General features: G+C 39.6%; 2 protein-coding genes across 2 annotated transcripts in view; one reads left to right on the plus strand and one right to left on the minus strand.

Annotated features, from left to right (window-relative positions):
• Positions 1-17,913, minus strand: part of ERO1B (endoplasmic reticulum oxidoreductase 1 beta) — a 30,796-nt gene extending 12,883 nt beyond the window's left edge. Inside the window, exons 1-6 of the mRNA XM_068154953.1 lie at positions 17,502-17,913; positions 13,038-13,157; positions 9,212-9,295; positions 8,792-8,833; positions 3,892-3,974; positions 1,928-2,001 (exon numbers count right to left, since the gene is read on the minus strand). Of these exons, the coding sequence (XP_068011054.1) occupies positions 1,928-2,001; positions 3,892-3,974; positions 8,792-8,833; positions 9,212-9,295; positions 13,038-13,157; positions 17,502-17,747 (649 nt within the window). The 5' untranslated portion in view covers positions 17,748-17,913. The remainder of the gene's footprint in view (positions 1-1,927; positions 2,002-3,891; positions 3,975-8,791; positions 8,834-9,211; positions 9,296-13,037; positions 13,158-17,501) is intronic.
• Positions 17,914-18,082: 169 nt separating this feature from the next.
• EDARADD (EDAR associated via death domain) overlaps positions 18,083-27,451 on the plus strand; it is a 38,627-nt gene continuing 29,258 nt past the window's right edge. The window contains exon 1 of the mRNA XM_068155001.1: positions 18,083-18,343. The gene's annotated coding sequence lies outside the window, so the exon portion shown is untranslated. The remainder of the gene's footprint in view (positions 18,344-27,451) is intronic.

The following is a 27,451-nucleotide window of genomic DNA, read 5'->3' on the forward strand; positions in this document are numbered from 1 at the left end:
ACCTTCAACTCAAGTTCATTATAAATTCAGGCACTGTATCCAAAGAAAACTGTGAAACAGTACTCTTCCCTGCTTAAAAAAAACCCAAAAAACTCTATGAATAGAAACTTAAGTTTTGAGCCACAACCAGTGAAAAACAGGAAGAATTTTCTCTTCAAAATTCTAGGTCAAGTGCAATTCATGCTTTAAAAAAACCCACACACAATACAAGCTAGAAGCCCATAGATTTGTTCATAGGAGTAGGCCAAGCAGTGCCATTGAATATTTCCTCAGATGCTGAAAAAAGCCACAGAAACAGAGAGTGAAAATTGTTCTAAAAAGATGATTCTGAACAAGCAGTTAAGCATTGGTTCAGCAGCAGTAGCAAAACCAAGAGAAAGGCAAGATGCACAACACCATAGAGCCAGATGAGACAAAGTTAAATTACAGCTTGTTTTAGTTCTTTGACAGCATGGCTAACCTAAGCAGTTCCTACACTTCCTGGTCACTCCAGGTCTTCATTTTTTCTTCTTATTATCCACATACAACTGAGTCTGTGGAGTGATGCAACAGGAAGATGGAAAGCTGACCTGGATTATGAACCTTTTTCCAGCTAGATCAGTTCCTTTACCTAATTTATCATTAAGACTGACAAAAAGCTGATTAAAAAGTAAAACAATACAGTTTAGTGCTACAGTTGAGCAAATTAGGAGCGCTCTCATCACCAAAAAGAAAAGAGAACAGTTTCTAACACCTCACAGTCACTCCCAGAAGTTCTTGTATCTCGTCCCTCCCTGCTCCAGCTCACAAACTCACCTGAGAAGCAGACCATGACAAGAATATGGGATATAGAAGGAAAATGTCAACTTACTTTCCAGATATTCAAGTAAGCTAAACTAGCTTGCCATGCAGAGCCAGTGCAAAATAAAAAAGCACTGGAAGAACAGAACTAGGGTCAGTACACCCTCCTGCAATAGGGCATGACATAAGGAGAGATGGAAGTAGAATCAGCATGTACTTAGATTAGTTTTACTCCTAAAAGGCAGGCTCCTAAACTGTACTTTTCCCCACTAAGTCCTCCTAAAAATATAAGTAGGCAGCTTGAAGACAGCAGACAACAGCATATAACAGTTCAGATCTACTGTAATGCTCACTATTTATTACAGGAACAGCTTATATAGAGTATTTTCACAGTTATGCAGCAGAAGTGCTGAAAGGGAACAGCAGTTGTTAACTCCATCACAGCTGCTTATTTCTCAGTTAGCATCAAACAATAGCCTAAAGGTAGATTAGAACATCTTGCTTTATGTGCTGTCCTCTTAGCACAGAAAGCTTTTTAAGGTATTTATTAAAAAGGCCTTTAGCAGTCACTCCTAAACTTGGCAATTCTCACAGTTTTTTGAAAAGAGGTCCTTCAAACTTTGAATGTTACAAGCAAATAAAGAGAATCATATATGTAGAGCAGAGGGAAGACACAATAGAGCATTTTAATGTTTCAACAATAAGAAAGTCCTTACAAATAAGGACGAATTTAATGTAGAAATCATTTGGAAGCACAGCATGGCTGGAAGAAGAACAAACTCAGCCCAAGCATAAGAGTAGAACAGCAACACAATTTATCCTGTATTCGAACTACATGCAACTCTTTTGTGTGAGGAAGCTTTTTTTTTTAACAAAAAAAGCTAACTGACTACCATTTATATTCTATTTACCAGAAGTTTCCTGTTCACTGTATTAACAGGAGGCAACAGTGAATGTGCATCATGTAGACTACCAAATGCTCCTCATAAGAAAAGCATATTCACATGTAAGGTAAGAACTGTCAAATTTCCATGTAGCACAAAATTACAACTTTTAAAAAATGCCTGTTTGCAGAGAAACTATAATTCTTAACTTTCTTTTTAAGAGATAGTAAATAAAACAATCAGAAAAAGCTTAAACAGTTTACCATCAAGTTCACAAAAATGATCCTGTGAATCATCATATCTTGCCCAGTCAATGAAAGCCTCCTTACTTTGGTTACTGAGGGGAGAAAAATACATTTGATTTTAAACAAACAAAATCAGTAAGAACTACTGAAAGAAACACAATCCACATGTAGTAAATAACTTGGAATTGAATTCTGAATTACTGTATCTGAAACCTGAGATATATATTACCATTTGTTAGCTGTCCAGAGATTCAAGCAGACATGAACTGCAACACTTCAAGAAGTTATCTTGCAGACAACAAAAATAGATTTCATCATCTTTTCTTGAACAAACTGTGCAGCAGTGACTTTGCATCCTCTTTCATAGCATATATTTTTAACACCTTTCAAAGTACTACTTTAGCAGCTGTTACTTTGGGGAGGGAGGAAGCATATTTTCATAACCTGTACTAATGAGATCTACAATAGTTAGCCTTGCTTTTCAGTGGGAGACTGGATGACTAAACACTCCTTCCAAGTTAAACTACTCTGTGAATATGATTGGTTTTAGCCTTTTAAATAACAATGCTATTCCAGTCACTTTTGAAAGGCATACTGTACAGAGAAACATGTACTTCGAAGTTCCCACGAAAAGAAACGGTGCCAAAAGCTGAATGCTTTCTTCTATGCATACACGCACCAGAGAACTACTAATACCACTCAACCAACAGCAAAACATAAGAGAGGTTAAAACTGGAAACTGTGGTCCAGGGTGGCCTGAAATAATGAAAACAACCTACTCCTTTTGATCAAATTTGTACCAGCACAATTTTACCATACATTTCTAACCTTCTGCCAAATCACAACAGAAGACTTCATCCTTAGCATTAGGGGAGGAACTTCAGTAATTACTAGGAAGCAAGATTTGATAATCTCACAGGAAATACAGCTGATAAAGGAAAACAACCCAAAATCATCAGGATGCTGCACCACTATGTGGAGAACATGGAGGCTTGCCTACAAAGCACTGACTCTTCCTGCACTTGCAGGAGACCTGCCCTCTCCTGAATGTAATAGATATTCTACTCTCACAAAAAGTGTTCTCTTATGTTCTCCATGTGTGTACTCCACCTCATACTGTTTTGCCCTACACGAATGGAAAAGAGTTAATAGCTCTTATTTCCCCTAAAAAACTCCTGATAAGTGTTTTACACAGTTTGGTTTTAAAACACTGCATGCCAGGCAGCTGCAGTTGCTTTTTCAAGGCCATCTGATTTTGCCACAAAGTTTTAGCAAGTCTATCAGGTGCAACTGCTAAAATCTGAGGTCAAAGGAACCACACCAATCCACCAATAGTGGAGAACTAATTCCTCTATTTCTATGTTTTTAAAGGTGGAGACTAGTACAATGCAATTTTTCCAAGTGCTGTTCCACACACTTTCCTGCTCAGCAACACCAGCCTGCAGAATTCCTCCCACCCAACCCTGACTGTGCCATGCAATTATCAAGATCAGGGAATTGATCCAAGCTAAAAACAACTTTGACAACAACAGAAGTAACTCAAACTCCCTGATCTGGTTCATTGAATCACCAAACAGGCACATCAGTGTAACTGAAGGACGCAGCAGGACAGAATCCCTTAATTCAGCACAGTCATCAAGAACAAAGTCTGATACTGGTAAAAAGCAGAAAACCAGGTGTGTTTAATTGCAAGTCTCCTCTGAGTGTTGATGCTGTAAGGTACTGCTTACAAGTAATATCAAAGTAGGCTTTTTTGTTTGGTGTGTTTTTTAGTCGCTTGGGTCTGTTTGTTTGTTTTAAGGAAATCTACTTATCACTTAACACCTTTACCTTTAGATGTTCTTACATCATTTCACACTTACTTTCTAATAGGCTAAGGAAAGAATGACAAACAAAACCCAGAACATTGCAAAAACAAGACAGACATAATTAAACAGTCCTTTATTACTGTTTTTGTACTATTGTTGTAAATTGCAGAATACCTTAAAGTACTGTTAACTGCTCCCAGTTTGTTAGCTTGCTCACAGTCTTCCAGCTCTTTGGAATTATTTGCCGCTTTTGAATACTGTAAGAAAGTTCATATTTGAATTAATTACCTACAATTCTGTAATGACAGGTGCTGTAAAAAGTATTTCTAGGTTTAGCAGTAAATTGCCTAGTACTGGAGAAAGCCCTCAGATTCTAAAAGCTCTAAGTAATTCTGGGACACTTCTTATTTCTGTTTTCCTTCACTTAATTTCATCAGGCCAATTTCATCCTGTGGATTTAACTACGACAGAAAATTCAGCTAAATATGTAGAAATTTTGTTAGTTTTGGTTTGGTTTGCTTATATAAATTAAATGGAGTTCTGAAGTGTTCCAGATAGTTATTTACAACGTCCTTTCTGAAAGGACATTGGAAGACAAGCAGTGTCATTCCTATAAACGTACCTTGTATTTTGCAAGCATAATCATACACCAAGTTCCATTAGTCATTTAAGTAAGAAAATACATCAGTTATGCCATTTTCCCTTCATGTTTCATTTAATTCTATTCATTGGCATGCTTTAGATGTGCACAGGTCTAGTAGAAAAGCTTTTCAAGATGGAGTTGTAATTACTTTGAAACCAGAACTGCAGTATTTAAGCTGAATTCTCATTCTACAGTATTTTTTATAAACACAATCCACTAAAATGGACTTACTATTAGACTACTTACAATGAAAATGTGAAGAATTAAGAGATTAAATTCCATTATTCTACAATAATATGGTTATGTCAGCAGGGAATTTAAGACTGTTAGTTTAAAACTCAAAAATACCTCACCTAACAATTTTGGAGCATAATAGCCAGTATCAGTGCTCTCACAAAATAGAAACCAACCAAATCTCCACCTTTTTTTTTTAAGTTATTGGACTGGATTTTTTTTTTTTTTTTAATGTATGTGTGTGCTTTCTCTTGCAGACCAAGCCTCAGGTTTACACAGGTATCTACTTTATCACAGCTCTTAAGAAATACAGAAAATAATTTAATGTTAAGTAACTGATAGCTTATATGAAACTAAACTGCTGGTTCCCCTATACTTAGAGCAAACACATACTGACATGAAGAACTACTGTCTGAAACCAACTCAAAATAAAAACATAAGATAAAGGCTTTGGCAGGCAAGTACCATTACAATACTTTTCAAAAGAGTTAAAACTGTTTAGACAAGCAAGCAAGACCCCTTGATTTAAAAATGTATTCGCCAGAACCAACACAAGGAAGCACAGTATAATCCACTGAAGAACAAAAGGACATTACAATACCCTCATAACTTAAACCTTGTCAGAGGCCGTGCCCCTAACTCTGGAAGGATATTCTCACTCAGTTTTCTCGGATTTGCCAGGTATGGGGGCTCATCCTTTATCATCATATCAATGTTAAATGGAACAATCTGAACAAATGACTCTGACTTGGACTGCTGACAAAATAACATAAGAGATGCTGAAGTAAACATTCTGTGTGTCAAAAGTTGCAAAACAATCTCCACCTTCAAGTGAAAATGCACACTCAAGTCTCAAAACTTGCTTAAGTGGGTGCAGAGGAGGGCCAAGATGATGATAAGGGAATTGGAGCACCTCCCCTATGAGGAAATGCTGAGAGAATTGGGGGGTTTCAGCCTAGAGAAAAAGATGGCTCTGAGAATACTTTGTAGCAGCCTTCCAGTATTTAAAGGGGGACCCTTTAAGTGAGGGACTATAGTGGTAAAACAAGGATTACAACTTCAAACTGAAAGAGGGTAGCTAGATATTAGGAAGAAATTCTCTAATATGCAGGTGGTGAGACATGAAACAGGCTGCCTAGAGAAGCTGTGGATGTCCCCTCCCTCTAAACATTCAAGCCCAAATTGGAGAGGGCTTTGACCAGCTTGGTCAAGTGGAAGGTGGAGGCTGGAACTAAATGATCTTCATGGTCCTTTCCCACCCAAACCATTCTATGGTTCTATGAAAACATGTTGCCAGGCTTCACTATTTTCCACTGTTTAACAGCAACGGCTGTGATCAGTGCTCTGTGACCACTGACTACAAATCAGGACAAAGTATCTATTCCTGCCAAAGCAGGATCTCCTAAGAGTAGTTTCAGAAGAAAACATAAGAGAAGTGAACAAGTGAAATATTTTCAGTGTTGTAACCTTGAGTTACTGCATCCTGTCCCTTGCTTCAAAGTTTAATACAGCAACTGTCATGACAATTTTTTTAATGTCTAGCCCCCCCCAATGTGGTCATCACTCAAATGAAACAGGATTATAGAAAAGGAAACTATTTTGCATCTCTTTCAACATTTCAAGAAAATTATATTGGTGTTGAGAATTAAAAAAAGATCCTCTACTTCTAACTGCACTTCTGTGGGGAAACCTGTGTAAGCGTAACCCTGGTCTTTGTGGCTATATGAGCTTTCAAAGGAAGAATGGCTCTCTCTATGGTTCAGCAAACAAACAAAAAATCCTCCACTAAAGCCTAAACAAAGCTGGAAGTTTACAGATCTGTCTGCATTAGAAAAGAAGCACAGTAGGAAACTGCATAGAAGCCAAGCACTTAGACCACAAAACATTGCTTCATAAGATTCTACCCTGAGTACATCTATTCAATGTTAAAAAGATGCCCTTGGTTGTTTTCACCTATTCAAGGCAGACGCTACAAAAATGAAAGACAGAAACTGGACATGTATGTCCCCAGAGGAAAAACATTTTTTTTTTAAATCTTTTCCCCCGAACCAATACTGTAAGGATAATCCACAAAATGCAGGACTTTGCCAATGGGCCAAGCACAGGCTAATAGCACAGTACTTGCAGTCCTTGAAACAAAACAGTCGAGTTTAATGTTTCCTCAGAAGAAGGGATTCTCAATTTCTCAGTTAAATGAGACTGTCAGTTTTTAACTGGGTGCAAGAAAGATCTTTAACTAAATCCTGAGAACTAAGAAAGTAGCGTTGGTAAGATTTATGTCAGTCCTGAAAACAATTTTCCGCAGAAATATTTTGTTTTCTGACAGGGAAGCAGCAGATGTTACTATTACTTGTTTTTCTACAAATTAAAGGTGAAGAAGTGCCCAACTTCGAGCAATCTAGCTGGCTGCAGCAACCTAAAAGGCAAGCCAAAGTAAACAACTGTAGCAAGTTCCAGCAAATGATGGCTTCCCAAAGAAGCTGCCGCAGTTTCTTTAGCATGCTGAAACCAAAAGGTGGCTGATTGTTCATTTCCAAAGTCCAATACACTTATGTGAAGTATCCTAAGAACAGCATAATCTTTGGCTACTAATTAACAGCTTATTTATGGCTCTCAAAATTAATCAATCAGGAAGCTCAAACACCTACTCGAAGAATCCTTTGTAAAACTGTGTTTAAAGAATTAAAATGCCTCTTTAGGAGGCACCACAGTATTCTAGGAATCAGTTTGCCTAATCAAGCTTGGAAAATAAGAGAGACAGTGAAAAAAACCAGAACTGGGAACAGATGATCCAGCTAGAATTCAACATCTTCTGAAGCCCAGAGACAGTGCCAAAATTCTTCCAGAACATCTACTGCTATTTGTGGTGAAATTGTGAATGACTGATACTTAATTCACATCAGTGACACAGATGTTTCTTTTCTGATCATCAAAAACCTTTAAATCAAGAGGGACATTTTACTTCAGAACAAGCTTAACAATATATGAATAAGCAGAAGATGAGACTTCCTCCTGAGCTTATGCTTGGACAGACTTGCCTGCATTGTTCATGAAGGGAGGACACAGAAGTCATCAATCCACAGTGAAGTAGTCCTCTCAGCTCTGGTAATCTTTCTTAGCATAAAGCCTAAACCTAGTGCAAACAGTCACTTATGATACTGTGACCTATACTCTGATAAGGCAAGCAGCAACTACAGCTGCCCACTGTGGTGAAAAGTACTGGGGAGGATGGAAATACGATAGTTAACCAAGATTCACCACAGTCAAGATACTCAACAGAACTCTCATTTGGACACCATTATCCCATCACCCACTAAAAATCCTTATTCTTGGGTGTGGCAATGGTAGCAATAAGCAGTGTGAACAATCTGGCACTATAAGCTTATAGCTTGACATGGTGGTAGGCCATGCATAGCATAAGGGTGGAAGTAGCTAGCAGTTTAGCAAAACAGTGCTGTGCCTGTAGCACTGTAACTAAAGCAAGGTACTGGTAGCTATGAACACAGAGAGTTATCTTGGAATAACAGGACGCATACATCAATCAACAACCTCGTGTGATACTAGTAGTTTAACCAATAATCTATAATGGTATGATGTGGGGGTCAGTCGTGGGGAGCAAACAAAGCTATGCCAATGATGCTCTGTGAGTCTATGTAAGCTGTAGATGTTCCTTAATAAACGAACAATACTAGATCATATTGGTCGTCCCTACTGATTCCGTTCTCCATCGTCAACACTTGGGCACTGTGTTTAAGATTTGGGGGTGGGGAAGGTTGTCTGTGTTTCTGCTCTGACCTCTTTTCTAGTTATATATACCCTCTTTTCTCTTTTAGCTTTGCTAAGAACACTTGGTGACCTAAGGAAGGTGTCTTGAAGAGAAGCAAGTAAAAGTCACACACAGCCTCACTACTTATGCTTGCACTGACCACTAAATTATCTTTAGACTAATGACCTGCTCAAGATTAGATATGGCAAAATCAAGCTAAGACAGACTCAGAATGACATGAAAGTATCAGCTATGTCAGAAACACTATCACATGTGAAAGTAAAAATGTAAAGCCACATGCAAGAAGTGATCAGTTATGTTACTGATTTCATCACTATGTCAAGACGGAAGGTTTGAGATAAAAAGAGATAAAAAGTCACAAGAGATTTTTTAAAAATCATTAAGAACTTAGGAAATTAATGACTACTTACTTTATTAGAGCTCCCAGCCTTAATTCCAACAGGTATTTTGCTCTAAAACCAAAAAACAAGTAACAGTTTTTACATTACATAAAAATTATTATGCTTGATTGAAATCTACAAATTAAATATCATTCCCACATAGGTCATGGCAAGCTTGTTTTTTTAAATAATTAACTTGCTCCTTTGCCTTCACAACTTGCTATATCCAAAACAGTGCTAGAGTTCAGAACATACTTACTCTTTAAGTTATTTTATTGGTAAAATAAATAAGACCTTAGAATACACATTGGTGGTACTTCTGCTTTTCGTCACTCTTATTTAACTTTAGGATCCCATTAGTATATATTGTTAGTACAATATTAGTCACTGCAAATTAGCAAAGTTTTAAACCAAATAATATTTTCATATTCTATATTATTTTATCCATACCTCAGGACAAGGCTCTACATGACAATCTTTGATAGAACAATGGCCATCATCAGCCCAAAACGGGCACGGTCTCTTCAGGTTGACCTAAACATACAAACCCAAAAGTTTACAAGCAGCATTTACATATGGCAACTTTAAAAGAAAGACCTCTCAGTATCAGGAAATCCTTTCAAATTAAAAGAGAGATGACACCAGGAAAGAAACAGAGTTAAATGTAATACTTCAAGTTTGGGAGGTTTTCTTGGAGTTCGTTGGTTGATTTAACTACTTTCCCTCTTCAGTATAAGCTGAAGTTTGCTGCAGTGGAATTGTTAGTGGTAACGGTCTCCAGTGGATACAAACTTATAGCATATTAAAGTGCAAAGTAAAACTCTCACCTCAAACGTAACTTTAAAACAGTAAAACAAACTACTAAAAAGAAGGCAAATCAGTAAACGCTGTTATAAAATCGTTGCACTTGTACTGTACTGATGAAGAAAATCAATTTTATGAAGGAGAAACTAGTATACAAGTTTACTAACTGAAATAAGTATTTGGATGATTCCAGACTTCAAGCAACAACCAATTTTTACTACACATCACAACCAGACAAGGAAGAGCGAGCACCATATTGGCCTCAAATTAGACAGCTGATATAGTACGTATATAAATAATGAAAAGTAACCGCTTCATAGACACTACCAGAAAATTCTGTGATGATTACTGCTCCTTATCATTATCAAATGGCACAATACAGGCAGGAAGTACCATGTGCAAAATATTCAAACACTTCACCTGGACTGTCAATGTGAAAGTCGGTGGGATGGGGGAAAAAAAAAAACCATCCTAGCTTTCCTTTACCTTAGCCCTACACACACTAACAAATATTAGTGATAGAATACACTTTGATCTCACCACCCCTAAAGAATACAGACTAAAAGTTTTCCTGAATGATCATTCATAAAATTGCAGAAGTACACTAGCTTTTAAATCTAACTTAATAAAACACAAAGCATTTGTGCTCATTAGCAACCACTATTTTCCAGATAGAAAGTGCAGTTCTAAAACTTTTAAAGTAAACAAATAAAAAACCCCAAACAAACGAAAACAAACCCCACCAAAAAACCCACACATAACCCAAAATTAACTATTTTTTTACTTTGTTTCCCTTCAGCACAACTTGTGCTAGGGTTTTTCAGCTGATAAATACTACTAATGAAGACACTCAGCTGAAGTTACTGTTTATATTCAGCAAACTACATCTTGAATGATGTACCACTTATTAGAAACTGTTGCAGAAACTGAATTTGATTCTGTGGTCATATAATATGACAGGTTGGAAGCGACACAGCAAGAGTTCTATAAAATGCACAGTAAAATTAAGCCTAATACTCCACAGATGGCATCATACCCCAAACCAGTTTCAACACAAAATTTTAAGAACTATAAATGTGCTTATAAAAATTACTTAAAACTACAAATCTTAGTCACAAAACTAATCCCTATGGTACATACCTTACAAAAAACAAACACTTCCCCCCCCGAAGCTACAGTAAAGTAACAGTCACATTATAAAGACTATATAGAACAGTATTCTTGCTTTACCTAGTAGGTTAAAAGACTGGGACTAAAGACTTCCACTTAGTCTTCAAAGAACATGTTTTCCCCTTTTATATAGGAACATTTTTCTAATTAATGTAATTTATATCTTGTACTTTCACTTTACATGAGGAGAAATACAGACAGGAGACCAAGCTTAAACATCTAGTACAGAAGTGCCAGAGCAGCCCCTCAGGCAAATAGGCAACTGAATTCTAAATCCCATGCTTCAATGAACCTGGAGTTCACTACACACAATGACTGAAGGGTTCCCTGTAAGAGAAATACAGTACTCAGTCTTTTCATTTGGAGAAAAGCTGAAATAACTGAGAATTTATTTCACTCTCCCTCCAGTCTATTGTCTTAATTTTGACGGCTAAGAAAAATCAAAACTATATACCAGAAACAAAGAAATTACCTTTAATGTCTCAAGGATAAACTGTCTGTAACACTAGGTACCCAAATTACAGCAAAAGGAATTCTCTCTTCAAATGGTCTGTCAATACAATTAAAGTTCTCCAAAGAGCATAATAATGTTTGACTTGTTCAACTAAACCCTAAATTCCTCTACCAAATGTTTCAGGAAGTAAAACCTTCCTCCATTTTCAAAACACACATACAAATTTAACTGCTATATAGCATCTGAAAGAAAGACTGTTTTCTAGGTTTCCAGTTTGATGTATTTACTCAGCGTGACTGGGAGTTATAAATTCAGCTTCAAAATGTTAGATTCCTCAGCCAAATAAACCCAAACTATCAAGACATTAAGCAGATGGTACAACTTCTTGGAAATGATGACGACTATCTTCTAGTCACATGTCAAACCATGCTAGCACAAATACATGAAAAGCAGGAATTTTGGGTTACTTCCTTTTCCCCATTTCCAAAATTCAACCCACAAACACCATTCTTGTCAAAAGATATGCAAAATTTATGATTTTTTGTATTTTTTTAAAATAAAGCATGAAAAAGTGTTATGTTTTACATCACCTTCACAATAAGACCTGCTATATAAAACATGCCCCTTCTGCCAAAAATCCCCAAGACCAGATAACCGTTAATACTACAATCATTTTCAAAGTAAACTCTAACAATAAAAACAATGCCGATGTGCTTAGGAAGATGCAGGTAACTAGGCAGTTGCTCTTCTTACACAGAGGAACACTGTAAATAAAAGAATACTGCCGTCTAAACTGATGATTAATTCAGAAAGAACACCTGAAATTCAAGATATACTGCTCTCAGAATGAGTCAAGGGCACTAAAACCCAGCACACACAGAGAGTTCTGAGACAAACGAAGTTGTACAGCACTTGTACTATAATCAATGCCAATTACGCACTGACTACACAGAACACTTCTACTTTCTTTCAAGTTTGACATATTTTCATTTAGAGTTTTATTCAGTATTTCCATAGTTTATGGTTCAATGTATAGAACTATATAGAGACAATGTTTTTTATTCCTTCCTTTCTTTCTTTGAGAACTGTCCCACACTAACTATTCCAGAAACCACTCAGCACAATTTCAGCAAGACTTTAAGTTTTCTTTACCCTTTAAATAAAAATTCCATAGTCCACTCAGTATTATTATACATTAAATTTTCCATTCCTTTATGGCTGTTGAACTAGTAATACAATGGGAATACTATGATTACATTTATAAAATATCATGATTCAAATTTCTATTACAAATAAAATTACTTCAGAGTAGGGAGAATTTTCAGAGTAAGTGTACTCCCTGTGTGCTTAATCAGTATATAGCTACACCGTGATTGACCTAGATGATCATTGCCTACCCTTGTAATTTTCACATCCATCTATGATCTTACTAGTACTTCCATGTGCAGGGAGGTGTTTAAGGAAAGGCTGGATGAAGCACTTAGTGCCATGGTTCATTTGATTAGATAGAGTTGGGTGATTGGTTGGACTTGATGATCTTGAGGTCTCTTCCAACCTGGTTGATTCTTGGACATCAAAAATACTCTGTTGCTTATTCAGTGAGGAAATGGCAAAAAACATTCTGGCTTACTTATTCACTTTTCTTTCCAATAAATTTTTCTGTATCACAGATGGAAGTACTAAATAATGTGTGGTGAAGGGTGGGCTTGCACGCTGGCCCTTGGAACTGTCCATCTATTAGTAAGACCAGTATTAAAGATGAGGTAGGATTGCAACACACCATTAAAGTATAACCGGCAGAACTGCTGTTGAAGTGAAAATTCAGGAAAAATACCATTCTAATCATACCTTGTAATATCTGAAGTAATCACGTTCTTGCAGTTTCTGTATTTTGGGGAAGATCTTGAAAGTATTGAAGTCATCAATGCTTTCTATGTCACACAAACAATCATCTAGGACTCCTGTGAGCTATTTAAAAAATACATAAAAATTTAGTTTTTATTAGGAAATGCAGTATTAACTACAGAAAAATCCTCTAAACAGAAAAAGATGGCAGTCAAAATAAATGCTAGCGAAACACAGTTCCATAGCAAATAATTTATTTCTCATTAACATACTCTATAACATACCTTACACACTCAGAAAATAAAAGCCTGAAGCACTTGCTTTGAACTTAAGTCTACATTCAACTGAGTCAGTTAGCCACACTAACACTTTCAGCCCTGAAACTTATTGACAGATTCAGCATTTAGTACTTTCTGCAGAATGAGCAGTAAGATTTGCCAAACTACAAGTACACGGTAGATTAGCACATCAGAGCTGCATACCAAGTGTTCTTCTACCAAATGCTCATTAGCTGAATTGTCTTTAATAAAAACAACAAACAAAATCAAAACAAAGAAAAAACAAACCCCACAAACAACAATCATACATTGCCATCTTATTTTTATAATTGTTCTCAAAGCATCAAAACACCCCAGCTGGTTCCTTTAGAGGTATGGGAGAAAGGAGAATCCGTACTTTCATGCCCAAAAAATTAGTAACTTCAGGGTTAAATTCTATAAATAAATACTAGGAAAATCAGGTGCAGGTATCTCCGTTGTAAGGTTGAAAATCTATTGTGAAACTACAGTCCCAAGCTCTTGGTCCCATTCCTCTTCTGACAACAGGACAGCATATGGTTCAAGGTGCTGCACCAGCTTAAGACCAACTCTATGGAGAGGAGGGCACACAAGCGCAGAGGCACTACTGCCAGCACAGGAGAGAAAGACAGGACTGTGCAAGTACCTCAGCTAACTTAGAGACCTAAGCCACAGCAACACCTTTGCTGAGATCCTGACAACATCTTAGTGAAAGGCAGAAACATTTAAAAGTATCAGTCTATTAATATTTGCATGGTAAATTTAATTAAATCTAAACGATTCCTAAGCATAGCTTCTTAAACAACTACAAATGTATTTGAAAGGCTGTTCAAATGCAAGTTGGAAAGCTATAGATGATATCTAAGGGTAAGGAACCAGATATTGCTGTTAACTACCACTGTTCTTCAGCCAGACAGAAAATGCATAGACACACAGGATGGCCTAGAAAGCATATAAAATGGGAAAGCCCTCATATCTTGTATGGGCTTAGAACTTCTAACTATTAAAAGGTTATGTGCAAAAGCAGATGGAAAATATTTTTTGCCCTTCTTTTTTTCTCCAGATTCACATAGATGAGATTATAAAATCATCTCATCTGTTTTATGCATGATAAACCACTTCACTACTTTACAGAACAGATACCCTTATATAACCAAGCTTGATGTAAGAGAGTCACTAGAAACTGAATTATAGGTTTCTGCTCTTTTATGAAGCATAAAGGAGGCCTGAAAAATGGATTTCCTCCAGCCTTCTGTGAGAATAAAAAGGTGAGGGTATGGCAATAAACCATTTAGTAGAAAATTAACCGTATGTAAATCCCGTTTTTCCTGAGGCATTAAATAAGCTGTCACAATTCTGCAGAGTAGATATAGCGATGAAATAAAACTCCTTTCAGGGAAGTTACTTTACCCAAAGTTTTCTACACTGTTATGTTTGTCCTGTTAATGCTATCTAACTTCAAATCCAGGCTAACAGCTATGAAAGGGCCTATGTGCAATTACAGTTTTTTCATAAAACATGAAAGCTCACAGCCTTTATAATGGCCAACTTCAAAGTCAGAAGACAAAACTTTTTATTATTGATACTTACACGGGAAAAAGAATGGATGCATTTTAATCCATAATGAGTTCATTAAAAAAATCTGAATTTTCTTATTAGTCACACATAAGCAGAAATTACTTTTGCAGTCTTTGCAGGTAACACCACAAAACAAATGGCAGAATATTTCATTGCAATATGAAGAAGCAAAAAGATAACTGACCATTTTGCTCAAATATTGTTAGACTGTATAAACAAGAGAAACCCCATGTGAAGAGCAATACTGAAAGAAGTAGGAAAGATCAAGACATTTTCTTTGGACTCAAAAAAGTAGGCAACTGTTTTGATGACCAACTCATGAAGCTATCCACTGCTTACAAAAATATTTTTACCATTGATGCAAAACTGAAAGTGATTTTTCAGAGGATAATGTTCCAAATAAACAGTGTCAAATCCTCATGGGAAAATAAAAAAGCTGCAGTCTTTTTATAAAATTAACAAACTAATGAAGGTCATGCATTTGTCAGATGTCTCTGACAAAATTTTGATTCTATCTTTTTAGAATACTATGTAGTTTCAGAAATAATCCCTCCACAAAATCAGAACTGGTCTAAGAAATTATTTTTTTAAAAAATTACAGTGCCAAGAGCATGCAAGTGGAATTCTCCATTTTTTTCTCACAGCTTTTTAAAAAAATGAAACAGCTGTCTTTATATATAAAATACTAAAATTAATGTTTCCTTAGAAGGCATGCTCTAAAATTAAACTATGTTATATCTGTACCAAACCACAATTTATTAAATTGTTTGACAGCACATAAGAAACACCAATACATCAGCAGTTCATAGCACACTAATACAGCAACAACATAAGCTTCAATAGCCCAGTTAGAAAGGTTTTGACTAGTACAGGTATAGCCTTCAGTGCTCTCACTTTTGTAATGATGGAACACTAAGAACAACCAGCTTTGGTCATTACATTCTGTTAATTACACTGAACTCTAAGATAAACTTTAAAAGCATTAGCTTACTACAATTTGTGTTCAGGAAGTCATCTGACATTAAACAACTATTTCTTCTATATTTCAAACGTACTTATCAAAGTATTTGCATATATTGTCAAACATATTTTAGCTCTTGTACAGATAAGAGCTGTACTGGAGATTAAGTTAAACTTCTAAGTTATCTTCTCCAAGATAAAACAACCTTTCAGAGGGAAAGGCCAATGTCTGACCTGTATCAATTTCTCCTTATGAAATCTGGAAAGAAATACATTCAGCACTTCAACATTAAAAGCTGAACAAATGCCCACACCAGTCTATTCGTACAAACAACCTTATTAGAATTATCGGGTTGTTATACTTTAATTGCTTCAACAATTAGAAGACTACCTGGGACTCCTTATTTTGCTCCTTAACATTTTACTTTGCCATAGCTGCAGAATCAGAGAAAAGATACAGATAACATGACTCCAATAACTAATTACTAGCTCCTCATTTTACAGCGCAGATTAAACTCTAGGTATTTAAATCCTGAATACGATATGCTAACAATTTTATGTAATAGTAACAACCAATCTCTGTTAAGTGTCATAAGAAAACTATGCCAATAAGCACCTCTTCACGCTAGAAATGCTACTAACATACAGGATTTTTAAGACTAAGAAAACCTCAGTTTACAGTAATTAAAAAAAATACCATAAAAGCCATCTACACTAGACTAGTCACTGTCTTGGTCACTTACAATGTAGTAGGTTATACAAAGCAGAAATTTAAAAACTGCAAGAAAAGTAACAGACACAGAAGACAAACTTTGCTCCACGTGGACATCGTATTTCCACATGAACTCACTCTAGTATCTTTGGCCCAGCTGAAATCCTTTTCTGCTTGACACCAGCTGTTATTTCAGTCACGGTCATACTGATGAACAACAAACTCCCAACTAGAGACACTTGTCCTTCTGAAGCTGTGAAGGCAGTTCACAGAAAGCAGCAGCATTCTCATCCTTCTGTGTAACGTGTGCAGACACGACCTAAACACAAGCCAAGCCCGGGCACTGATACTACCATTCGAACATATGGCTTCTCATCGACTTCATAAGGACGCCAAACTTTTTGTCTAAACCAAGAGTATGATCCAACCCAGAGCTCCTCAACGTGAGAGTATAGACAGCAAGCAGTGGTACCTAGATTGAACACTCCTCTGGGAGCTATACCGTTATATAAGGTTCCCAGGTAAACCAACCTCTCCCCTCACTGTAGCAGCGGGGCGCACAGACCAGAGGCACCCAACTGCCCGGCCATGGGCTGGGTCCCAGAAAGTAACAACCAGAGAGTATTGAATAAGAAGGACGTGAGCTACAGACTTCAGCAAGAGATCCTCAGACTTCGCTGCCGGGAAGGCTGCACAAGACACGGCCCGAAGCTGTCCTGTCCCCCGCGACCCTCCGAAGTGCCTCCATCACCTTCTCCAGCCCGCGACAGGGAGGATCTCTGCTCTCCTTCCCCTCAGGCAGGGGTCCGCAGACCTATCCAATGCCAGTGGGACATCCCTGCCGAACAGTGCTCTTTTCTTTTCCACCTCCCCGCCATGTGGAGACCCCGCCGCTTCGCCCCATCCGCTGCTAGTTCCTACCTGGGCCTTCGCTGTCAGGACGCAGCTGAGCACCGCCAGCAGCTGCGTCGCCAAGCGTGTCCTCGCCGCTGTGCTCCGGACGGCATCGCCACTGCTCATGCTGCTGCTGCCACCACCACTCCGCCCGCCGCAGCTGACGGGGGAAGGCGGCCCTGGCCCCGCCGCACAGAAGCCTCCGCCGCCGCCACAGGAAGGGGACGGAAAAACCCGAGGATCGGAGGCGGTGGCAGCGTCTGCTCCCGGCATGGCCACTCCTGCCTATGGCGGGAGCCGTCAGGCGGGGGCGCCGCGCTCACCCCAACCTGTCTGTCTGTCCGCTGCCGCCGCCGCCGCCGCCGCCGCCACAGCACCGACACGCGCGCGCAGTCCCCCCACACTGCCGCCGCCACTGCCCACCTTCTCCTTCGGCCGTCGCTCGGCATCCCGGGAACTGTAGTCCACGCGCGCGCGCAGGGCTGGGGCGGAGCGTTGCGCGGCGCGGCGCCAATCAGAGAGGACCACGCGCGCCTCCAAAACAAGCTGCGAGCGAGGGGCCTCTGGGCGCGTGCGCACGGTGGAGTGTTCCACCCGCGTGCCGCCGCGTAAGGGAAGGCGCGATCTTAGTCAGGCAGCGGCGCCGCCGGTATCAACCCTACTGCCGTATAATGCCATTCCGTGAGGCAGCGCCGCAGGCCTCATCTCTCGACACCCACCTCGCCACGCCGTTAGGCGGGAGGCAACCGCCGGCGGGAAATTGCTAACCGGTGCCTGTCCAGCCTTCGGCCTCCTGTTTCGAAGAGACAAAAAATAGTAGCGACTTCTCGTCTTCCTGCGGCTGCCAAGTGCCGGGAGGTGCCCTAGAGGTGATTTGTGTTGAGTGTTTAGAAGTGGGTTTTTTTCTTAACAGGTTAACCTACCCTTTATTCTCAGCACAGCTGCTTTTATAACAAGCTTTTGATGTGAAGATAAGCACGCCTAATTTATGGGGCTTTTAACAGCAAGCACAGGAAGATAGGAAATACACCTTTGCCTTGTCTGATTCTCTTGTTCCCTTTGAGAGTCAGGTTGAAAGTTAATGCTCGAGCTCTAGACTCCATCCAGTGGTGTGGGATTTTTTAAAATTAATGTTCCCAGTTCTAAAACTATCCCCTAGTTCCTAGAGAGTAGTTGTAGAGAGCAATAAGGTCTCTTCTGAGCCTCCTCCAGGCTAAGCAACCCCAGCTCCCTCAGCCTCTCCTCATAGGGCTTGTGCTCCAAACCCCTCACCAGCTTTGTTGCCCTTCTCTGGACTCGTTCCAGCAACTCAACATCTTTCCTAAACTGAGGGGCCCAGAACTGGACACAGGACTCAGGGTGTGGCCTAACCAATGCTGAGTACAGGGGCACAACGACTTCCCTGCTCCTGCTGGCCACACTCTTTCTGATGCAGGCCAGGATACCATTGGTCTTCTTGGCCACTTGGGCCCACTGCTGGCTCATGTTCAGTCTACTATCAAGCAGTACCCCCAGGTCCCTTTCTGCCTGTCTGCTCTCCAGCCACTCTGACCCCAGCCTGTAGCACTGCATGGGGTGGTTGTGGCCGGTGTGTAGAACCTGGCACTTAGATGTGTTAAATCTCATGCCGTTAGATTCTGCCCATCTGTCCAGCCTCTCGAGGTCCCTCTGCAGAGCCTCTCTACCCTCCAGCAGATCAACTCCTGCCCCCAGCTTGGTGTCATCTGCAAACTTACTGATGATGGACTCGATGCCTTCATCCAGATCATCGATAAAGATGTTAAAGAGTATGGGTAGTAATTCACTTTTGGAATTGCAAAAAATAATATTCCTGGGAGGAACCATGAGTGTTGCACTGATTTAATATGTAAGTCTCCTAGAATACAGACACAAGCTTTAAGGCTGGGGTAACTGTTTTGGAGAGCTAAAAGCTTGGGGCCGTTGTTATTTACTTACAAATTAATTAAAATTAGTTTTCCATTATATTTGTCTTTAAGTGCCAGTGTATCACTTTGGTTAAAATTTCTTCAAAAGATGAAGAGTTGGTAGCTATGAATTACAGAGGCTATGAAATAGAGTAGGCAGTAGTTTTGTAGCTTGGTCCCAGGGAGATGATGTAACTGCTGCTTCCTTTCCTTCCTGGAGTGCATGCAGTACACCTATCATTTGAGAACAATTAAATGAGACTCTATTCCTACTTTCAGTAGAAGTGGACCAACAAATTACTAATAGTGATATCTGTACTCCACACATTATTTCAAGTGGCTTGTACTTCTCACAAAGGAACTGTTTCAGTTTAGCAGCTTCAGATGACTGAACTGTAGTTCTTTGCATTCTGTGGCCATGATTCTGGAGCAAAGTTTCTATCGTGACTGTTTTAAAAAAAGCCCAAAATGGAAGAACCAAGCACTTGCACTGTCACATGCTTGCACTACATAAAGGACTATGCAAATTAGATGTAAACTATATTTCCTTTGTCATAGTGTTCACTCAGTTGTCAATTCAGAACATTTTATGTTAATTACAGAAAATATTTTCTTTCTTCACCTCTGACAGAGTCTTAGCCTGCTTGCATCAGAAACCAATAGCAGTTTAGTTTATGACTGCTTTATTAGAAGCATAAGGAATTGGCTGTAGGAAATGTATAATGAATAATTTTGAGAGGCAAATAAAGAAATTATTTCCTGGTATACATAAGTACTCTCTGGTATACCAGAGCTGAATTTAACTTAATACTGTTTTCTAAACCCCAGGGTACTCTCAATCTTATTTTATGTTTTAGTGTTGATTTCAACCTATGAATGATACTTTGGTAGCAGCATATAAATGTTTAAAAGAACATAAAAATCCTAATGTAGGATTCTTTGTGAAATCAGTTTCAGGAAATAGCTTCAGAAGAAACAGTTTTAAAATTGCAACCAAAACCTAACACCATATTTCACAACTGAGAGTATCTACTAAGTCTGTCTCTTTTGAAGACATTTGCTATGACATTATATTTCAGCAGAGGCTGAGGACAAGCCTTTACTGGGGAGCAAGATAACTGTAGTTTACAGCTTGCTGGGCTCTTGAATCTGAAATAAATATTTTATTTTTTGGTATACATTGTGCAGTGTACATGCTTGGCATAAGAACAAATATTTTCTGTGATTTCATAATACACATTGTTGACAAAGGAATACGGAATCAATATGGATGACCAGTATGATCTAAGTATTGTTCAGTTTAATTAAGAAACCTTAACAGCTTATATAGACTCACAGAGCATAGTTGGCATAGCTTCACAAGTGTCCACACATCCTACTGTTATACATTATTGGTTAAACTACTAATATCACGTGAGGTTGTTGATCGATGTATGCATCCTGTTATTCCAAGATAACTCTCTGTGTTCATAGCTACCAGTACCTTGCTTTAGTTACATGCTGCTAGCACAGCACTATTTTGCTAAACTGCTAGCTACTTCTACACTTACGCTAAGGATAGCCTACCACTATGTCAAGCTCTAAGCTTAGCTTATATTGCCAGATTGCTCACACCACTTATTGCAATGATTGCCACAACACATTGCTGTTAAAAGCTGACAATTTTATTTGCAAACTCGAACATTTTCTTTCTATGTGCAAGCAAAGAAAATGGGAACTAAAAACATTGTTTTGTGGCACTTGGTGCCATGGTCTAGTCTTGAGGTCAGTGGTGACAGGTTGGACTCGATGATCTTTGAGGTCTCTTCCAACCTTTTTGATACTGTGTTAGTAAATAAGAGTTAAATAATGCCTATCATTCACCTCTTCCTCATCACAGCATTGTGCACTAGAGTGGGCAGAGATCTGAGTGCACCAGAGAGTGACAGATATTCTTTTAGTGGATATGACAAATGTGTGATTAGCAGACTTGCCTCTGGCCTGCAAGAAGGACACAGTGAGAACTGAAACTGTTGCCTTGTTCCATTTATGCTCTGTAGTCATCTGCTTCCCAGAATTGAGTTTATACGCTCTGGTTGTTCTCAGAAAAAAATATCTGTGGTCTTCAATCATATAAAAAAATGTGTATTAGAAATTGTTACAGACTAATTTAAGTGAACAAACGGGCAAAACAGGATAGCTTCACATTTCATGTTAGGAATAGCTTGGTAAATTCCAGCTACTTTGTGAAGTTCATGAACTAGATTTCAGTAATCTGAAATGTGGATTTCTAGAAACGTTTTGCCCTTGAAACTTTTGCCTTTATTTATTTTTCCAAATTAACATTTGCATGGGCTCTTTCTAAACATAGAGTAAACCAGAAGAATCAATATGTCACAAACTTCTGTTTAAGTCTGGTAAACAGCAGTAGTGGGAGTGCAACACCTGTTGAGCAATGGAACACCTTGTGGTAGCCTAATTACAAAGATCTGATGATACAGCAAGGCAAAACTGTGGGTAAGAACTCTTAGTAAACCACCTAATGTAAGTAGAAAAAACAGACCAGCAGTGGGGTGCATGAGTTCTGTGGTCTGTCAGGCCCGCTATAATTGAAGAACTTGTATGCTGGAGCTCCTGTTTTATCCAGCCATCATTAGGCTAGATACAAGCTAGGTTTCCTTGCAAGCCGTGCTTCACTGACATCCTGTTCTCCCCTACTCCCCTACCACAATATTTACTAAAGTCTGAGGTAACTGTTGCAAGTTACTTTAGAAAGCTACCCATCAGTATGGAGGTAAACTAGAGAAATTACATGAGTATTGTCTGTAAACAGCAAAACAATAGGTCAAATTCAGTATAGTGAAAAAAACTATAAACTTTAGTATGAAAATTGCATACAGCAGTATCTTCACAATGAATGTGGGGGAAAAAAGAGGAAATCTAAAGGTAGAATGCAGTAAAAAAAACAAACCAAAAAAACCACAAAAATAATAGCAAAGTAGAAGGTGGGAATAGATTTTTTTTTTAATTTTTTTTTTTTAAGTTTCTGTAGATGGTGAAAAATTAACTGCAAGTTTTAGTTATACACTTAAATCCTCATTCCTATGTTTCATGTGTGTTATAGCTGAATGTTAACAAACTGCACTCTGTAGAGTATGACAGCATAGTCTGAGTCAAGGGCACAGAAGTAATCTCTGGAGTTTCACTGTCATTCCTGTAGTACCTATAATTTCTGAAGAAGGAAATGTCTGCTATCGAACATTGACTATAGCAGGTGCAGATAAATATAAGTAATCTGATAAAAGAAAAAAAGAAAAGAAAAAATATTTATGCACTTGTACTTTCTGTGCATGTGCTTATCTGTCAACAAATCTAATTGTGAGGTAGAGATCTCAACTAAATTATTATGCATTTATGGTTAAAAGCAGCTGGGCAGAGGAGCCCTGCTAGTGGCCCTGCATAAACTGCATCCTGAAACCAATCCTATTAGGCTCAATTTCAATATGTCGGTCTAGGGATAGCATGGTTTCACTGTTTGATTTGGACACAGCACAGGTCCTGGAGTGGTGGGAACATTCCCCTATTATGCAGTCCTACAAAGCAAACAAATTATCCACTGGCTTACATAAGATGATCTCGGTATTTGTGATATATATTTTCTCCATATAATGTTTTTTGTCAAATGTCAAATTTGTGACGTTCCTGTACAACTGTAAAAGATCAGACCAATATAATTATTGGCAAAGAAAGTAGCTTTAACTTTTTAGCTGCTGGTTAATTATTCCTAAACAGTTTCAGAATGCTAAAGAATGCTCTAACAACACACTGAAGCTATCAGCAGTTGAAATCAACCTGTAGGATAGCAGGGAAAGAAAATGCAGGGAGGTATTTCACCTTATCCCCCAGTCTATATTGATAGTGAGGCTTGTTGTGGCCCAGGTGCAGAACCGTTCACTTGCTTGTGCTGAACCTCATGAGGTTCGCCTGGGCCCACCTCTCCAGCTTGTCCAGGTCCCTCTCGATGACATCTCATCTCTGGTTTATTGACAGCACCACTCATCTTGGTGTCATCTGCAAACTTGCTGATGGTGTGCTCGATCCCACTGTTGATATCCTTGATAAAAATATTAAACAACACAGGTCCCAGTACGGACCCCTGAGGGACACCACTTGTCACTGCTCTCCATCTGAACTTCAAACCATTGAGCAATCCGACTGATGTTGAAATAAGAAGTATTTTACTCAATACAAACTTCCTCAAAGATGTTAGAAATGTATAAACCAAACTAATGAAGGAGAATAAACAAGGTTGCCACATAATAGTCACAGTAACTGTGGGTGTGCTGGTATCAGCAAACCCTGCCAGGGAGGGGAATATTACAGTTGCACTGTCTTAGTGGCAGTTGTCATCTGGAACAGAAGCTCTTTATTTCCATGAGGGAAAGCTATAGGGCATTAGTTAGAAACAGCAATAGAAGGTAGCAATAATGTTTTGCTGGACAGGAATACATTGTCCACTAGAATAAACAAGGTTTCATCTGCAGCCCTGTGCTCTGATGCGAGGCTCTGTGTTACCTGACATTTCAAACAGTAAAGTAACTGGCTACTTACCAGATAGTTTGCAGGTCTTTGAGAAAAGTCCCTCTCCTGATCAAAGATGGTTGGTTTTATGATGGGGCCAGGAAAGGGGTGAAAACAGGCATGTATGGACTTGATTTGTAAAAACTACTTGAAAATATTCATTCTGTAGTTGAAAGGAAATCTACAAGAACCTGAACTCCTCCCATTGTCTTTAATTACACTGAATGTTGCACCCTAAAGGATTACAGCATGATATAGGCTGTTCTTAAGTATAGAAATTTGGTGAGAAAATTAATCCACTGTTTTAGAGATTGCCATTGCTTAAAGTTATCTTGTTCTGGATTTAATTTTTATGGTAGAGTTACATTTAGTTTTGCAAAATAACTGCTGGCTTTCTAGACTGGTCAGTGAGTTAAGTAATAAAAAAATATTTCTGCTCATGGAAAAATAATATAACAACAGGAATGCAATAGTTACATTAATCTGTATTGTTGACAGTGCTCTAGAGATATTTGTATATAATTGCAGGCTCTTCCTTCATGTGACAGCTTAGTACAAGGGCTAACCTACCTGCTCCCCTAACACAAAAGTGAGGGGAAGAGTAACACACACAGGGCTGAGAGGAAAAGATAAGAGTTTAATGTAACATATCATAAGCAAAATGTGTAATTACCTTAGCTAATAGTTTAATTAATCTAATAACACATTATTACCTTAGCCTATCTGCAAAAGAAACACAGTGAAATACAGGGGAAAAGGAAAAAAACGAAAAACGGCATGAAACAGAAAGCAAAACCCAGCAGCTACCAAACTCCCACTCTTTCCACCCCCATGTCTGCAGAAAAGAGACCACACCCAAGAAGCTGGAACCCAGAAGCAGCAATTGGAACAAGAAGCCTCCTATGCTGCAATTTGAAGTTCAAGCCCCATAACACTTTGCCCCAGTTAGCACTTTCATTTTTGAAGCTGGCATGACTGCAGCATGGTATGAATAAGAGCAGCAGGTTCAATTCAATCCATGACACTTCAGTACTAGGAAAATGTTAAATTATGATGACTAACAAGTTTTGAGGCAGTAATGTTATCTAGACTATTCGCTTCTACCATCCCATTATTTTATTTCTTTTTAAAATGAAAAGCCAATGTGATTTACAGATACCTTTTCACATAAGTACATGATTTTTAATACCATTAACCAGTTTCAGCTGCTGGCACATGTTGTTCCACTAAAATAATTTTGTTATTGTTTATTAAAGCAATTTTGCTATTGTTTATTACAATAATGTAAAAATCCTAATATAGGAAGATTTCAGGTTGTAAGTTACCAGAAGAGTAAATGCCATATAGATGGTAAAATCTGGTTAGCTCCCAGAATGGAATCACAGAATGCTCTGGGTTGGAAGGGACCTCTGATGGAAATCTAGTCCAACCCCCTCTGCAGTAAGCAGGGGCATCCTCAACTAGATCACCTTGCCTAGAGTCCTGTCAAGCCTCACTGGGAATATCTAGTTTCGAAGGGGGAAGGGGCTGAAACCAGTCCCCTCAGGCAAGAGTCTGGGGGGCAATAAGCTAGAGTCAGAGGTGAAACCAGCAGCCCAGCTGAAGTGCATGTACACTAATGCACGAAGCATGGGTAACAAACAAGAGGAGCTGGAAGCCTTGTTGCAGCAGGAAAGTTATGATGTAGTTGCCATCACAGAGACGTGGTGGGACAACTCACATGACTGGAGCACTGCAATTGATGGCTACAGGCTCTTCAGGAGAGACAGGCAAGGAAGAAGGGGTGGAGGGGTGGCCCTGTACATCAGGAAGGCACTAGATGCCATTGAGACGGAGATTAGGGACGATTGGGTTGAGTGCTTGTGGATAAGAATTAGAGGGAAGACCGGCAGGGCAGACATCCTGCTTGGAGTCTGTTGTAGACCACCCAACCAGGAGGAAGATGTTGATGAAGCATTCTATAGGCAGCTTAGGGCTGTCACAAGATCTCCGGACCTTGTTCTCATGGGCGACTTCAACCTGCCTGACATCTGCTGGGATCTCAACACAGCAGAGAGGAGACAGTCTAGGAGGTTCTTAGAGTGCATGGAGGACAGCTTCTTATCCCAGGTGCTGCGAGAGCCTACCAGAGGCAAGGCTATGCTTGACCTCCTCTTCACCAACAGGGAAGGGCTGGTGGGTGATGTGGTGGTCGGAGGGTGTTTGGGGTCCAGTGACCACGAGATAATTGAATTTTCGGTTTTTGGTCAAGCTAAGAGGGGCAGCAAGAAGACCTCCACTCTGGACTTCTGGAGGGCAGACTTCAGGTTACTCAAGGAACTAATTCAGAGGGTTCCTTGGGATAAAGCCCTTAATAATAAAGGGGTCCAGGAGGGCTGGACCTGCTTCAAGGAAGAATTGTTGAAGGCGCAGGGACAGGCTGTGCCAATGTGCTGGAAGATGAGCCACCAGGGCAGACGGCCAGCCTGGATGGTTAATGAACTTTTAATGGAACTAAGGGAAAAACAGAGGGTATATCACCTTTGGAAGAAAGGGGAGGCAACCCATGGAATGTTTAAGGATGTTGCCAAATCATGTAGGAAGAAAATTAAGGAGGCAAAAGCACATTTGGAACTTAAACTGGCCTCTACTGTGAAGGATAACAAAAAGTCCTTCTATAAATACATTAATAGCAAGAGGAAGGGCAAGGACAACCTCCACTCCTTGGTTGACATGGAGGGAAATGTATCAAAGGATGAGGAAAAGGCAGAGATACTTTACACCTTCTTTGCCTCAATTTTTAGTAGAAGGACAGAACGTCTTCCTGACAGCTGGCCTGTAGAGCTGGCAGAAGGAGTCAGGGAGCTGCACAGTTTCCCTATGTTCAATGAGGAGGTGGTTGGAACTCTCCTCAGCAGCTTGGATCCCCACAAGTCCATGGGAACAGATGGGATCCATCCTAGGGTGCTGAGAGAGCTGGCAGATGAGCTGGCCAAGCCACTATCCATCATTTTCCAGCAGTCCTGGCTCACTGGAGAGGTCCCAGAGGACTGGAAGCTGGCCAACATTGTGCCCATCCACAAGAAGGGCCGGTTGGATGAGCCAGGGAATTATAGGCCTGTCAGCCTGACCTCAGTGCCAGGCAAGATCATGGAACAGGTCATCCTGAGTGCAATCACACAGCACTTACAGGATGGCCAAGGGATCAGGCCCAGCCAGCATGGATTTAGGAAGGGCAGGTCCTGCCTGACCAACCTGATCTCCTTCTATGATCAGGTGACCCACCTGGTGGATGTGGGGAGGCCTGTGGATGTAGTCTACCTGGACCTCAGCAAGGCCTTTGACACCGTCCCCCATAGCAAACTCCTGGCCAAGCTGTCAGCCCATGGCTTGGACGGGAGCACACTGCGATGGGTTAGGAACTGGCTGGAGGGCCAAGCCCAGAGAGTGGTGAGAATGGTGCCACATCCAGCTGCTGACCAGTCACTAGTGGTGTGCCCCAGGGATCAGTGC

Source organism: Melanerpes formicivorus, unplaced genomic scaffold (assembly GCF_026170545.1).
Source record: "Melanerpes formicivorus ecotype bairdi unplaced genomic scaffold, bMelFor1.0.p_v2 SCAF_2, whole genome shotgun sequence".
In the NCBI taxonomy this organism is placed as follows: domain Eukaryota; kingdom Metazoa; phylum Chordata; class Aves; order Piciformes; family Picidae; genus Melanerpes; species Melanerpes formicivorus.